At 47.1% G+C, this 16,576-nt stretch overlaps 1 protein-coding gene across 1 annotated transcript in view; it reads right to left on the reverse strand.

Annotated features, from left to right (window-relative positions):
- The window catches only part of PDGFRL (platelet derived growth factor receptor like), a 43,652-nt gene that overhangs the window by 6,023 nt on the left and 21,053 nt on the right, over window positions 1-16,576 (reverse strand). The window contains exon 3 of the mRNA XM_036250275.1: window positions 3,009-3,160. Coding sequence (XP_036106168.1) covers window positions 3,009-3,160 — 152 coding nt within the window. The remainder of the gene's footprint in view (window positions 1-3,008; window positions 3,161-16,576) is intronic.

Here is a 16,576-nt window from a genome sequence, read left to right on the forward strand (position 1 = left end):
CTCTTGCTGGGCTATCAGGCCGGGGATTCATGCCACCTCATGAGAAACTGCCTCCCAGGCTGGGGCAAGGGGGCACCTTTGTCAACGTGGTACCTAACAGCCCTGTGTTCACAAAGAGCAACCCCATGTGGACTTGGAGGTCTCTCCCCCATCTGTAAAGAGAGGAATCCAGAGCAGACAGTGTTAAAGATATCTTTTGGGCAAAAACATTTAAGGAATGTATGGTGGTGAGGTTTAGAAGCAACTTCTGTTTCAAGGTTTTGGAAAGGAAACAACCAGTGGGCAAAGCCAGTAGGATAACGATCGGAATTTCAGAACACGGAGATGCGGTCTCACTTCTTGTACATGCTTCGAGAGAGGTGGCCACAGCAATTGTTTTCGTTTATAATGAGCACATTCCATCGACCAAAAAAAAAGTATGCTCAAGTTTTTTTAAAAAATTGTAGAGGACATGTGCCCCCGGAAAATATGTTTGTATTTGCTTCAGTAGATATAACAAACGTTACTTTAAGAAAACTAAACACGTGAAAATTTAGATTAAAAAAAAAAAGAGTTAATAGGCTATAAACTAAAATAAAAATTATAACCAACCCCACTAATGTGGTTTTGCTACATGTGAAGATTGGGGCCCCAAGCTTGCTATGAGAAAGGCCCGTTGCCAGGAATGTCTTCCTCCTCGATCTGCTGGTAGTTTATATGTGACGTGAGGATATTTTACGGAGCTGTATACTTATGATTTGTGTATTTTTCTTTGTTATACGTCCATAAAAAGTTAGAGGAGGGAAAAAACACACACACACACACACACTTGAGTGCCTCCTGGATACAATGAAATATACTAGGTGACAGTTGCACAAATTAACACAAAAATCAGTCCAAAGGAAGTTTGCCCATGTTTGCAATCAGACTCTAGGACACACACAAACGTGATGAACGCCAGATGTTCCTCTGTGTGGGAGCGGGGAAGCATATGTTCTGAAGGGATCCGGAGCCAGCCACGGAGCTCAGCGCTCATGACAGCCCGTCTTGGGTTTGCAAACCCACCCAGCCTCAGAAGACAAATTGCTAGACCCTGTACTGAAAATCCACTGGACGCTTAACTTCATGTTGAGGAACGGCAAAATGATTAAATGCATTAGGCCCCATCCCTTTTAGATCCAGGTTTCTTGACCGTTGAAGTAAATATTAATTTGGGGGCATGCCTTTGATTCACAAAGGGGCTTCTGTAAATGGAGGGAGAAGACCTGCCCATAAAACTCAGAGAGCCCAGGATCCTAATGGGACATTCTGCTCAAGGGAGGTCTTCAGCTCAAAATCTCAGTTCAAAAACCAATCGTTTGGGAAGATACCAGTGCCCACTGTGACAGAAAAAAAATCTTCATTCTGTAGTTTGAAATAGGGGATCAGTCCTCATTCAAAATAACAGGCTCTTCTTCGTCTTAATCTGTCGCCGTTTCCACGGTGCTCCCCAGTGCAGCGTAACACTACGGCGCGTGGGCTCTTGCACTACGGCGCGTGGGCTCTCGCTCGGGGGTCAGGAGGGACTCCCTGCGGGCAGCTGTTAGCAACCCCTGACAACACCAGTTACGCTAGCTAGTGCCTGCCTGTCTGCCCATCCACCCATCCATCACCTTGTCTTCGAAACGGGTTAGGGCAGTAAGAACACTGGATCCTGTTAAAAACAACAACAACAACATAAGGTTTGACTCTTTCCTCCACCACTGTGAGTCCTGAAACAATGAACCTTTGAGTCTCACTTTGCCCTTCGAGTCTCAGCGTCAGCATCATTATTTCTGAGGCAGACATCCTAAAGCAGTTTCTACTTCCTGGGGGCACCGTGCAAATGAAATGAGGCCCAGGGCCTCCAGGAGCGCAGAGGGCTCTGCTAAGGCGTGTGCTTGCCGGAGGAGCGCTCTGGCCGGGAAGGGATTAGCGCTGAGATGTTGTCAAAGCGTCATGAAAGGCCAGGGCGGAAAGATTGTTTGAGTCATAGGCCTAAATCACGAAGGTCCGAAAGGTCAGGAAGTGGACAAATCTCCTGAACCCGCCTGCCCAGGCTCTCAGAAAGCATCTGACACCACCTGAAATGCTTTCGAGGACAGCAGCTCCAGGGGGTGGCATTTGTCAGATCCCTGGGAGCTGTTCCTGACTGGAGCTTGGAGAATGCCATCCCCCAAACTGCCGTTCAGAGAGCTGCAGGGGAAGCTGCCGACTCTGCAATGCCTGGCTCACCATGTGCAATTCTACGGACAAAACACACCTAGCGCTGCGGGGAGGAGGAGAGTTCACTCTGACCTGCACCTTTTCAGGCACCTCCCTTAGGCACAGGGGCTGGGACAGGAGCCTCCAGGACCACCTCTGGGAAACCTGCCCCTCAAACTCCAGCTCTCAGCGCTCATGAGCACAAGTACCAGGAGGCCGTTAGCCAGGCGTCCTGTGACTCCAGAGCTTCCAGAAAGGAGATCCTCACAGGCTCTGAGTGCGTGTAGCTGAGTCCACAGCAGTGCTGCCCAAGGAGCTCTCTGTGACGATGGAGATGTCCTCTGTCGACAGTGTCCACTAGGTTAGCCACTAGCCCCAGATAGCGATGGCGCACTTGAAACATGGTAAGTGCCACTGAGAATCTGAGTTCTATATTTTGTTTAATTTTAATTAATTCCCATGTAAATTTAAATAGCCACAGGTGTGCAGTGGCTACCCTATTGGACGCTGTAAGTACAAACTCTGGAGTCAGGCTGTTCTGGGTTCAAATTCTCATACAGCCCTTGCTTGCAGTATGACCTTTAGGACTTAATCAACTTTTCCATTGGAGAAAAATAGAAATAATATTAGTACTTACCCTGAAGGGCGGTTGAGGGATTTTCATGAACGAATTGACGGAAAGCACTGAGCCCAGGGCCTGCAGGGCGTGGGCGCTCGGATGGCCATTATTTGCTACACAGGGGGAACCTTGGATATGGGCAAGCCCAGCAGTTCAGAGAGTTCCCCTGATGCAGCAAACCTTTTACCTGTGAAAAAGATGTAGGTGGAGCCCGTCCTGGTCTCGTCCTTCCTGCAGAGGTAGCCGGTGCACAGCTGGCTCCAGCAGCTGAACTCGCCAGTGTCCGCCGCCGAGGAGTTGAGCAGGGTCAGCTGGCTGTAGCGCTCGTTCTGCTTCACGCTGTCAACGGCAGGAGAGCGGGTCACCGGCCGGCCGCGTCCTGTCACTCCCCTCCCTTGTTCCAACAGGCTGCCCGGTAGGTCGGGCAGAGTGCTTCTCACAGGTGGGAGAGGTGTGCTCGGGGGGAGAGGCAGAGAGAGAAGCCCTTTCTAGAAGGAACTTTAAAAATGACAGTTATGCCTGGCCCGTGTGGCTCAGTGGTTGAGTGTCGACCCAGGCACCAAGAGGTCGCCGGTTCGATTCCAGGTCAGGGCACATGCCCAGGTTGTGGGCCAAATTCCCGGTGGGGGGCATGCAGGAGGCGGCCAATCAATGTTCTCTCTCATCAATGTTTCCATCTCTCTCTCCTTCTCCCTTCCTCTCTCTCCAAAATCAATAAAGAAAAAAATAATAATAAAAATGACAGTTACATTTTCTAAAGAGAAGACATTCTCTCCGACCTCAGAGCTGGGGTTTCTTTAAGTAAAATCACTGGTACCTTGTGACGCTGCCACAGAAATGCAGCCAGAAAGCCTTGGGCAGGTGCTTTGCTTTTGGCTTTTGTTTTTAATGAGTTCATTGCAACACCAGTTGACATAAATGAAAAAAACCAGCATTATCCAGTGTCATCTCTGTCATCAGTAAGGATAAGTCTCCAAATACAAGCTTGGGACCTTCGAGATGCTACATTATTGTATGAAAAACAAAAACTTGGTGTAATTCTCTCAAGATTATGCTAAGTGAAATAAGTCAGCTGGAAAAGGGCCAAAAAACCCTATGATTTCACCCATATGTGGAATGTAAAACAAAAAGTAAAATAAGACCTAACAAAGTAAACAAAAACAAACTCATAGATACACAACAGAATGGTGGTGACCAGAGGGAGAAGGGGGTGAGGGCAAAGTGCATAAAGGGGTCAGATATATGGTAACAGAAGGAAACTAGACTCTGGGCATTGAGCATACAATAGAGTACACAGATATCAAATTATAATCATGTGCACATGAAAAGTATATAATGTTATTAACCATTATTACACCAATCAATTTTTTTTTTATCCTCACCCGAGGACATTTTTCCATTTTTTTTGTTCAGATAGAATGGGAGGGAGAAAGAGAGGAAGAGAGAGAGAGAGAAACATTGACGTTAAAGAGACACATCGGGTGGCTGCCTCCTGCATGACCCAACCAGGGCCGGGGACAAACTGCAACCGAGGTACATGCCCCTAGCAGGAACTGAACCCGGGTCTCTCCAGACTGCAGGCTGATGCTCTAACCGCTGAGCCAAACCGGCCAGGGCCCACCAATAAATTTAATAATAAAAAATAAAAATAAGAACATAAGTAAAAACACACAAAATAAAAATAAAAATTTTCCTTGAGACTTTTGGTCAAGATGGAGGAGTAGGTAAAATGCTATGCTCTCCTCCTCCCACAACCACGTCAAAATGACAACTAAATTATAGAACAACCATCACAGAGAACCACCTGAAGACCAGCTGAACAGAAGACCTATAGCTAAGGATATAAGGAAAAAGCCATGATGAGACCACTTCTGGGCATTTATCCAAAGGAAGACAAAACACTAATTCTAAAGATACATCACCCCTATGTTCACTGCAGCATTATCTACAGTGGACAAGATGTGGAAGCAGCCTAAGTATCCATTGGTAGATAAGGGGATAAAGTAGAAACAGTATGTATATACAGTGGACTACTACTTGGCTATGCAAAAGAATAAAGTTTTGCCATTTGCAACAACATGGATAGACCTAGAGGGTATTACACTAAGTGAAATAAATAAGACAGAGAAAGACACATACCATATGATTTCACTCATATGTGGAGTCTGAAAAACAAAACAGAAATCAACTGATAGATACAGAGAACAAATTGATGGTTGTCAGGTGGGAGGGGAGAGGGTGTGGGTGGAAAATGTAAAGGGATTAAGAAGTAATTACCAGTTACAAAAATAGTCACAGAGATGTGAAGTGTAGCATAGGGAACATAGTCAATAATATTCTAATAACTGTGTATGGTGTCAGATGGGTACTAGACTTATTGGGAGGAACATTTTGTAAGGTATATAATGTCTAATCACTATATTGTATAGGTGAAACTAATTTATTTTAATATTGTATGTCAACTGTGATTGAAAAATTTAAAAAGAATATTTAAAGAAAAGGGACATTAGGTTAAAAAAAGAAAGAAATCTGAACAAACTATGAACTTGATTTAATATTGTATCGATATTGGTTCATTAATAGTATCATATGTACCATACTAATGCAAGATGTCAATAATAGGGGAACTGGCCTGGCCAGTGTGGCTCAGTGGATTGAGTGTTGTTCCGTGGACTGAGAGGTCCCGGTTTGATTCCCAGGCAGGCCACATGCCCACGTTGCAGGCTTGATCCCCAGTAAGGGGGGTGCAGGAGGCAGCCAATTGGTGTTTCTCTCTCACGTTGATATTTCTGTCTCTCCCTTCTTCTCTCTCTAAAAAAAATCAATAAAAATATTTTTAAAAACTGATAAAAGAGGCCTGGCCGGTGTGGCTCAGTGGTTGAGCATTGACCCATGCACCAAGAGGTTGCAGGTTCGATTCCGGGTCAGGGCACATGCCCAGGTTGTGGGCCAAATCCCCGGTGGGAGGCATGCAGGAGGCGGCCAATAGATGTTCTCACTCATTGATGTTTCTCTCACTCCCTCTCCCTTCTTCTCTCTCCAAAATCAATAAAGGAAAAAGAAATGATAATAGGGAAACTGGGCAAAGGATGTTCGGGAATTCTTTGTACTATCTCTGCACAATAATTCTGTAAATCAAAACTGTTCTAAAATAAAATGTTTATTATAAAAAAATTAAAAAACCCTCCACTTTTGTTTAGGGCAAAATGCATTAGTTGCTAAGATGCTGAGCCCCAATTATGCAGTCCACCTCTGGGAAAAGCATCTAGAGCCTTTGGGCATTCTTACTTCTCCTTTGCTTTACCCTATTATTTCTACTTTTATCCTCTCCTGCTTTACCTCTTGTATTTTTATCTTGTGCCTGTGAATATATTTGCAGACTCCCTCAGTTCCATTTTGAAATGAGGAGAGACAAAAATAAATATTTATGACTATTCAACACTGGCATTAGCCGACTGTCATTGTAATGAACTGCATCAGGAATCCAGATGTTTCACTCTGGGAGAGATGCTCCCCCGGGGCTCAGCATGTGCAGATGCCAAAGCAAATAGTTTTCATCTGAGGATGCATCTCAAATAGCCAGAAGTTTCACCCCTCAGAGCGCCACATGCTTTTCGGATGCAGTCAAGATTCTCCGGCTGTAGGTAGCAGCGGCAGCAGTGCGCTGACCCTTTAAATTTAGCACACAGCAAATGCCTGGCTGGTTGGCCTCGAACACAGCTTGTTCTGGTTCTCCACTGAATAGCTGCTGTGCCCACGGGTTCTGCCAAGAGGCGCCTCTGTACTCCCACCCTCCTTTCAACTAAACGGAAATCTCTCCTCCTTCAGGAAGCTTCTGATTAGGATCAACTCCCAGGAACCTCCTCGCTTTCTCCTGGTGATGTAATTAGCTCCCTTGTCCTCCACCTCTCAGGCACCCTGGCTTCCTGTTATTACAATGGACGGTAAGAACCCTAGGGCAGGGACTGTGCGTGTGTGTTTTACATTCTCCAAGCCATAAATCTGTGCAGAGTGCACAGCAAGGATCCCCTAGAAATGACCAGACTGAAAACGGATCAGGCCAAGGGTTGGAGCTGGAAAGATCTTTGAAAAGCAGACATCCAGCCCCCGGTACTGCTGATGACGAAACAGTCCGAGGAAAGTGACCTCCCGGAGAGCCACAGCTGGGGAAGACTGAGCAAGGACTTACGTCAATCAATCATGTACTGAATACTCACGCATTAGATAAGAAAATGCATATAAAGCACTTCCTGCTACGCCTGGGTCATTGCATTATCCTAATGAGATCTTCATTGCATGTCATTGCAGATTAGTAGCAGCCATTATGAACACTACTACAACAATGACAAATGATACACACACGTTGGGGATGGTGAGCGCCACAAATAAAAACCAGCGGACCTCGAGTATATTACAGTCCAGTTAGGAATGATGAGTGACCATAGGGAAACCACAAATACTTGTACAGGTAGTCAAATAAAAAACAAGAAAAACAAAACAAAAAACTAACATACATGAAAAACATCAGAGAACAACTAACCGGTGCTCACAACAGGAACAGGAAATCTGAAAAGGGACTCCCCGCTGCGGGTTGAAGGGGCTGAGGGCTGCTTGGAGGAGGCAGTGAGATAGGCTGGACTTTTAACAGCGGGCGGGGGTGCAAGGGTGCCGGCAGCAAGGGGGCTGAGAAGCCCTGAACTCACTTGCTCAGGAAACCTCAGCTCCACGAGGACCTGGCCTGCTCTGTTCATTGCCATGGCCCCAGTGCATGGTGGGTAGAGGCACTCAATAAGGACTCAGGGGTTCAACCCATTTATTATGGAAGGAGACAGAGGGAGGGGGTGGGAGTCTCAGGACACATGGCTGAGAACAGGAAGAAGGGTGCACGTTTCACTCACCTGGCAGCAGGGAGCATGCTCAGTTTTGGAGCTAGGCAGTGAGGGGCCCACCTCAGCCAGGACACCAGTGAAGAGAACCGGAGGCAGGAGGAAGAGGAGAGGCTGAGAGGCGGGTACCGCCATGCTCGGCAGATGCTGGGGCCAGGCTGGGTGTTGGCAGTGGCACAGAAACAAATTTAAAGACAGACTGACAAACCTCAGAGGAGGGGGATGGGGGGGTGAGATAAACCACAGAACTTATATGCATGTGTGCGTAACCATGGACATAGACAACAATGCTGGGGGTGTGTGGGGGGGGGGGATTGGGAGAAGGGTGTCGATGGGGGGAAAAGAAGAAACAGCTGTAACAAAAACAAATTAATTATCAAAATAAATAAACTTAAAAAAAGAAGAATGTTTTCTTGGGGAAATTTTTTGACAGACAGACGTACTATGAGAAGTAGAAGAGAGATATCGATGATGCTCACTTAATTTGTATTTCTGTTGAAAAGAATGGGGTTTTAACTGCCTGGAATGGAAGAGCTAAGAGAAAGGAGATCGAGCGTAGGCAAAATAATAGAGTCACTATTGGTGATTTGGGATTTGTGAGCAAATGTGGGTCGTTGAGGTGTGGATGCCCTACAGGCCTGGCACCGAGGAGGTAAAACAGGGCCGCACCTGCATTTGTCGTCCATATGCAGGCAAGAGTGGACGCTAAAGGAACAGAGTCAACAAGAAACAGTAACGAGACAAGATGAGAGTAGGGTGAGGACACAATCTAGAGCCAAACTGGGGGCCGGAAGAAAAAGAAGAGGTGGATAGAGGGGAGAGAAAGAATCAGGAAAAAAAGAAAAACTGGGAAAGGGAATCATCAAGGAGAAATATTCAAGAAATTGATGCTCCAAAGCATCAGCTACCTAAAGAGAGATTGGTGACACACACACACACACACACACTTCATTTGGCAGAATGAAAGTCTTTGGCCACCACCAAACAAGCAATTTCAGTTGTGAGGATGGAGCTAGATTTCAGCAGATGGAAAATGGAAAGATGGAGAGAGAAAGAAGGTGGAGGCCTTCCCGGGTGGACCATAATGTTAGGCCACATTCTCTGCAGAGCTCAAAACCAGGGGACAGAATCAGCAAGTAATCAATAAATGTATCTGGCACTTGCCTGGGCCCAGCGTTTGCTAGCACTGTAGTGATAAAAGTATGTGACGCCATTCCTACCAGGAAGGGAACTGGGCACACAGGAATTTAGCACTTGGGGTAACCCTACCACCACCATGAAATCTGCATGCTGTATCTTTAGCAGGATTGGGGGTGGAAGGAAGGAAATGCACTGGAAAACATTTCTGGATTTTTCCACCCCCTCTCATATGCAAACAATATAAAACAGGAAACATTATTTAGCAGGATTACAGTCTAAATGCCTGGATTTAAATGTTGATTCTACTAATGGCCTCACACAGTGCCAGTGCGACATCAGGCTGCCCAAGGGCTGGACGGACGGACGCGAGGCCCGGGAGGGAGAGCCTGCGCCATGAAATGGAGACCAGGATTCAGGATTCAGGAAGGCCCGCAGAGCGCCTCACGGGGTGCTTCCCCCAGTGCTTCCCCCAAAGCCCTTTCCCCTCTCCGAACAAACCGCTGAGTCCCCAGGGATGGAAGAAGTGCAGGATGTGAAGTTTGAGTGGAGCAAAAAGAGGTGCTGCAACAAAGTGCCCCCCAGAAGTATAATTAAGAAAAGCAGAATTTACTTTCATTGGATGAGCTCTGAACATCCCAGCACATCTGCTCACCTGAGGCCTGCTCCCTGCAGCTAGCACCTGCGGACCTGGCCGCGTGAGCTCAGTGGTGGACAAGCCCAGGTTTCAAAGAGCCTGCTGGCTCTCAGAGAGGTTTGTTCAAAATGTAGAAGGGAGGGAGGGAAGGAGGGAGGGAAGGAGAGAGAGAGAGAGAGAGAGAGAGAGAGAGAGAGAGAGAGAGAGAGAGAGAGAGTTCCAACAAGCTCCCACGGCCTTTACAAACACAGAGCCCATTCCTATCAGTGAAGGCCTGAAGCCCAGCATCCTCTCTTCTGAAGGGGGCCTGCCTCATGGGATGGCACAGAGGATGGGCTGGTAGCGCCCAAGGCGAGGGACCCCTGGGCATCTCACCTGGGGCAGTGACTAGGTGATGGTGGTGGGTCCTGTCTTTCTGCGAGCCAAGGGCAGGAGGTGAGCCCTGGGTTACAAGGGATTAGTCATTGGTCCATAAATACTTAGAGTGCAAATTAAGTGGGAGGCTCTGGAACAGAGAGGGGGGGACGCCACCATGTGTGAAGAGCCCCAAGCTCCCCTATGCCGGTGCCGCGGGAATCCAAGGAGAGCAGCCAGGAACAGCTTCGGGACGAAGATCCTGAGAGAAGGGGAGGATTTCAACCTGCACAGAACAGGAGGCGGGGATTCCCAGGGAAGATCCCCTGACAGGAAACAAAGGCAGGTTCAGCGAGGAACAGAGTTTAGAACACAGGTGGGCAAAGCGCTTGGTGAGAGGCAGTGGCCACGTGAGGCACACGGTCCTGGACGTCGGAGCCGCACTGATGGGATTCAAACCCAGCTCCACCTGACTGTCGGACTCCTCGCTGGAGCTCACACCTTCCACAGTCCGGCTACACCTCCCTCTCCCACGCGTCCTAACAGCAGCAACATTGGCTAACACCACAGAAGGCTGAGCATCGCACCAAGCCTCTCAAATAGGTTCAAGACTTGAACTGTGCGTGGCACAGAGTACGTGCTCAATACAGCTTAGATCTCGCTATGATGAGGGTCCTCTTTAGTTCTCAGAAGGACATCAGGATGGAGGTATGGTTCCCCCTTTGCCAAGGAGGACACTGAATCTAAGAGAGGTACCTTGTCCCAAGTCTCCCAACTATATGGTAGAGCTTCTAGCATAGACGCAGGTCACGCATGTAAATGAAAAGGGCGTGGATTTCCTTCCTACAAAACGAAGTGGACTGAAGGACTTGTGACTGAGAGATGGTGTCCCTCATTAGCCTGCAAGTCCTGTCACATATGGTCACACACACCCAGTAAGATCTGATTATATTAGCTCAGTAGTATTCACGATACTTCATTTTCTATTTAAATGGACAATAAACCAAAATAAATAAGTAGAGGACACTAAACATTCAGGAAGTAATGGAAGGAAACAGGGCAAGCAAATAAGCAATTATTAAGCATTTACTGCACAACGGAAAGGACCCCAGGAATGCATTCTTCTTTCTCAATCATGAGTTGGTAACAACAAAACTGCTGATAACAACTAAAACTTAAATAATACTTAATATGTGTTAAGCACTGTTTTAAGTCCTTCACATATTTTGACTCTTCATAGGCGCTCTGTGAGATAGATACTATTATTATCCCCATATTACAGGTGAGCAAACTGTGGTTAGGTAAGTTTCCCAAGTGTTGGAGCCACAGGAGAAGCTGAATGTCTGTTTAAATAACTACTGTATCATTCCAGACATCCTGCCTTGGAGACCGATGCCTCCATCGGCATAAAACAGAGATAAGGAGTAAAGTAAAAAGACGTCATCAAATATCCTCCTTACTCAACACACATTTCACATTTATAAATTAGCTTCTACCACGTGCAAGGGACTGGGCCAAGCATCAGGGAGATAAAGATTCGTGCATATCTGCTTGTCCATGTTTCAAGTGTTTGTATAGGGTCTGTGTTTACACTTAAACTCCTTTTAAGAAGGGGTCAAAAATAACTGCTCCACGATATGCCGGGAATGGAGCCATGTCGACAGAGCACACACCCTGGGAAACAGAGAGCTGGGTAAAACACATCCAAGCTCCACAGTTTATGATTCAAAAAAAAAAGATGCATGAGAAACAAGCCTGCAAACTGAGCAACTTCAAAGTGAATACAGTTTCAATATCAGAAATTAAGCTGACATACCTCTCTTTCTTTCCATGTTAGAGGACTATCCAAGGACCTACTCAAAACCCTTACAAGGTAACTATAACATTTCTATTCCAACAACCATTTATGTTAACATCTGTGAAGTGTGACTCAGGTCTTTGCTACAATGGCTTACACCAGATTCCTCTGTGTTATTTAGAAAGAAGTCACCGTAGGCATTTTTAACTCTTTCACAGAGGTGCTGGCCCTCCAGCCCTGCACACACCTCTCTCCTTTCCCCAGCTCCTGTCCTTGACAGTGACCACAGACTCCGATCATGGCGGTGGGAGGTGCCCCTTCCCTCCTCCACCTCCCCCACCCCGCTGATGTCATCCTTTCTTGTTGCAAACCCATCTGGCTTCTTTTTTTTTTTTATCCTCACCCGAGGACATTTTTCCATTTTTTGCACAGATAGAGTGGGAGGGAGAGAGAGGAAGAGAGAGAGGGAAACATCGATGTGAAAGGGACACATCGAGTGGCTGCCACCCGCACGACCAACCAGGGCCGGGGACAAACTGCAACCGAGGTACATGCCCTTAGCGGGAACCGAACCCGGGTCTCTCTGGACCACAGGCAGATGCTCTAACCGCTGAGCCAAACTGGCCAGGCCCATCTGGCTTCTTTACAAAGGAAAAGCGGCTCTTCCTCCTTCAGAGATCTCCCAGATTCTAAGAAACTGAGGCGTGGGTACCCCTTTGACAGCACAAGCCAGTCCAGGCCTGATAGAGCAGAGATTAACCAAACAGAAATCCCATGAGGCTTCCTAGAGTAAAGGCCTTATGATGTGTATGCCTGAGGCCCAACAATTCCACTTGTAGAAATAAATCATTGCTATCTAGATGTTTACTGCAGCAATGATTATGATAGAAAAAAAAGGGGCTGGGGGGTTGGGAAGAATGACGATTCCAACAATAAAAATGTATTTAATGTACTATGGCTTTACACTTATAACACAGAATAATATTCATGATACATTAGGTAAAAATTAATCATTAAGGAGTTTGTACATTTTGATACAGTTTTTTGTTACATATAAAAATAAAACTAGCCCTGGTCGGTTTGGCTCAGCGGTTAGAGTGTCTGCCTGCGGTCCGGAGAGACCCGGGTTCGGTTCCCGCTAAGGGCATGTACCTCGGTTGCAGTTTGTCCCCGGCCCTGGTTGGTCGTGCGGGTGGCAGCCACTCGATGTGTCCCTTTCACATCGATGTTTCCCTCTCTCTCTCTCTTCCGCTCTCTCCCTCCCACTCTATCTGTGCAAAAAATGGAAAAATGTCCTCGGGTGAGGATTAAAAATAATAATAAAAAATAAAAATAAAAAATAAAACTAGCCCTGGCTGGTGTGGCTCATTTGGTTGGGTGTCATCAGGTGCACCTAAAGGTTGCTGGTTCGATTCCAGGTCAGGGCACATGCCTGGGTTGTGGGCTCGACCCCCAGTAGGGAACATGCAGGAGGCAGCCAAGCGATGTTTTCCTCTCACAAAGAGATTTCTCTCTCCCTCTAAAAATTAATAAAAATATTTTCTAAATAAATTAAACCAGAAGATTCTACACTACAATGTTGACAGTGTATCTTGGAATATTCAGTGATCTCTTCCTTCTTTCTACTTATCTGTAGTTTCAAAGGTTCTAAATTCAGTGAGCATGTATAATTTTGTAATAAGAAAATAAAATCTATAATAAAAGCAAGACAAGTTAAACCACCTATAAAACTACAGAACACATGCTCTGTAAACAGAAGGTTCATTTGTACTTAAAAAATCTGAAGGCGAGCCCTGGCCAGTTTGGCTCAGCGGTTAGAGCGCCGGCCTGCGGTCCTGAGAGACCCGGGTTCGGTTCCCGCTAAGGGCATGTACCTCGGTTGCAGTTTGTCCCCGGCCCTGGTCGGTTGTGCGGGTGGCAGCCACTCGATGTGTTCCTTTCGCATCGATGTTTCTCTCTCTCTCTCTGTTCCTCTCTCTCCCTCCCACTCTACCTGAACAAAAAATGGAAAAAATGTCCTCGGGTGAGGATAAAAAAAACAACAATAACAACAACAACAAAATCTGAAGGCGAGTTTTACGTTGTGTTGCCTTTTAGAATGTGGACTCCAAAGGCAGGACGAGCAGAGGTTCCTTTGGAGGCCTACCAAAGCCAGTACATTATTCTGCTCTGATTAATAAAAATACTGCCAGCTGGAGTGTAAAAGATAATCAGAAGGGCAGCGTGCCTTTGTCCTCACACCTGTTCAGCCTCCCCGGAGCCTCACCGGGCCTCCCAGGCTCACTTGGCCCGTCTGCATTTCCCTGTCTCCTTCATGGAGTCTTAGCGCCCCCTTCGCCCAGGCTGAGTCGTGTTATCAACATTGACCCACCAGCTCTGTTCCAGTCCTTACACTCTGTCAGCGGACAAATTGATCCTTCTAGAAAAGTATCTCCTCCAAATGCTCTACGAAAGTGTCACCTATACTTTTCAAAAACCATTGTTACCGCCTCCAGCTCGACAATGAGAACGGCTCCCTGCGCACACAGAAGCGAATGCGCCCGACTTCGCCTGGGGTTCAAGGCTCCTGTGCTCTCCCGGCTCCTCCATCATAGACCCTTCTCTCCATCCACCCCGAGTCCTCACTGACCCCAGACACAGGGGCTCATTTCCACCCCGGCCCTCCAGCGACCTCCTTCCCTTTGAAAGGCTCCCTTCTTTTCCACCTGGCCTGTACCTGCTTATGCTTCAGAGTCCCGCCCTTAGGGAGACTTTTCTGACCAGGGGCATTTGTAAACCAGTGGTGAAAAGCCTGCATTCAGGAGTCTGAGTTCCTCGCTTCAACCCCGCCTCTGCACTTCACTGGCTCTGGGACCGTTATTCCCACATCGCTTAATCACAATGTGCTCAGTGTCCTCATCTGAGACATGGAGGTAGTAATAGTCTTTATGTCTAGGGTTGTTAGGAGAATTAAATTAGTTAATAACTGTACAAGGTCCTAGAAGGATGCTGGAACAGAATAAGCGTAAACAAATGTTAGGTGCTGTTGGGGTTGCCCCAGTACACAGATCTAAGCTTCTCACACCCTGCACTTAATGTCTTTATCACAAATCTTGGAGATCTACCATCTTTCTTTCTTTCTTTTCTTTCTTTCTCTCTTTCTTTCTCTCTTTCTCTCCTTCCTTCCTTCCTTCCTTCCTTCTTTCCTTCCTTCCTTCCTTCCTTTCTCTCTTTTTCTATCTATCTATCTGTCTATCTATCTATCTATCTATCTATCTATCTATCTATCTATCTGCTGCTTTGCACTGTGTGACCTTTTCAACTCCCTATTATATTTTTCTAGTAAAATGATTCCTTCCCAAAAAGAACCACGTCTTACGCTGGCCTGTACTGCCCAGAGCCTCCTGCGTGGCATAATGCTCTGCAGACAGCAGTTCTAGGTGACCGCGAGCGGAACAGAACAGAATTCAGTGAGTGAATCTGAGCTGAATAACTTGTCCAGAGGCTCTTGCTCCTTGGTCCCGTGCCATCTAAGCGAGTGAAATACAAGTGCCAATAATCATTTTGGAACTAGAAGGTATTTTAGGGACCATTTGGTTGGATCCCTCATATTACAGAGATCAAGTGGCTCAAACAAGGTCACACAGCCAGTTCACAGGTGATGGTAAGATACAGCTCAGTGGACCTGCGCTCGCCGTGTAGAGAAACTCACAGAAAATCATTGTCCATGTCATTTTTACAAGGTCATCTTTCAAAATTGGCAACCACAGGATTCTGATGTATGGGGGTTATTTATGTTTAATGACTCACTTTACATTTCTGGCAATTTTAATATGTAGAATGGGCTCATCAGCACTTCTCTGTGGGTCACAGAAATATAGACCCCCCCCCCCAGCTCTGCTTAGCTGCATGCTCTCGGCCACACTGGGGAAGAATAGGCCTTGGAGGACAATGGAGCAAGCCACCACCACCCTTGTCAGGGAAACAATCTGTGGGTTACTAATGGGCTGGCACACAGCCAGTGAGAGTATTATGGTTGTTATGACAGTGAATGCAGGGGCCACAGGCTGGGCCCCATTCCCACCTGGCATCTCGAATTCACAGCGGAGAGAGATCTACCGAACCTTCCATCCTGCCAACATTCTCAAGGTGCCCACACAAACTAGTGTTATGTGGATGATAAACCTTCTGAACAAACATCAGAAACCTAAAGAAACAGACTGCTTTCTTGAGGCTGGAGGGCTGTTGGGCATGAGGTTCAAGTCTAGATCACTTTGAAGAAGAGTCGTGCAAACCTGAGAAAGCCTGGGGCCTCCGTGGGTCTAACCTGAGCATTTGTCAAATGGACGGTCCAGGCCAGAGCCGTGATCCCAAGCTGACTGTGTCTGGAGAGCACTTGGGGACTGTCATGCTCTTCTCCTTGGCTCTTCTTTCCACGTCTCCTCACCCTGTCTTCAAGGCCCTGTCCCCTACGATTAGGTGATCCATCACTCGGCGAGTCACCTGCCCCCCGGCCCACACTGACTGCAGCCGCCCCTCTTCCCATCCCCACGCTCACACTTGCCCACGAGCCGTCCGTTGTTGCTGTGTAATTGTATCCAGCACATTGGCATTTGTTCCACTAGTTCACAAGCCGCCGGTCGTCAGGACCACTTGTGGTTGTTTTCACATCTGCCTTCCTGAGTAGACTGTCTTTCTACGGACATCAGGCTGACAGTGACTCTGTCTGGCGCTCTGCTGAGCCCGCTAATCTAGTAATCTCCGAATACCTAGTCATCTGAAGCAGGGACCTGCTGCCACGGTCACCCTCCTGCTTTCAGGTGGACAGCTGCTGCTCCCTGCCTCTACCCCCAGGATGCCCCCCAGCTGATGCCCTTGCCCGTGACATTCCGTGAGCCTCTGTGAACACGTGCACCTTCTCTTGTATCTATTTTGGTTGGTACACAGGGTCCCATATCCCTGCC

The sequence above is a fragment of the Molossus molossus genome, unplaced genomic scaffold, assembly GCF_014108415.1.
Source record: "Molossus molossus isolate mMolMol1 unplaced genomic scaffold, mMolMol1.p scaffold_m16_p_9, whole genome shotgun sequence".
Lineage (NCBI taxonomy): Eukaryota > Metazoa > Chordata > Mammalia > Chiroptera > Molossidae > Molossus > Molossus molossus.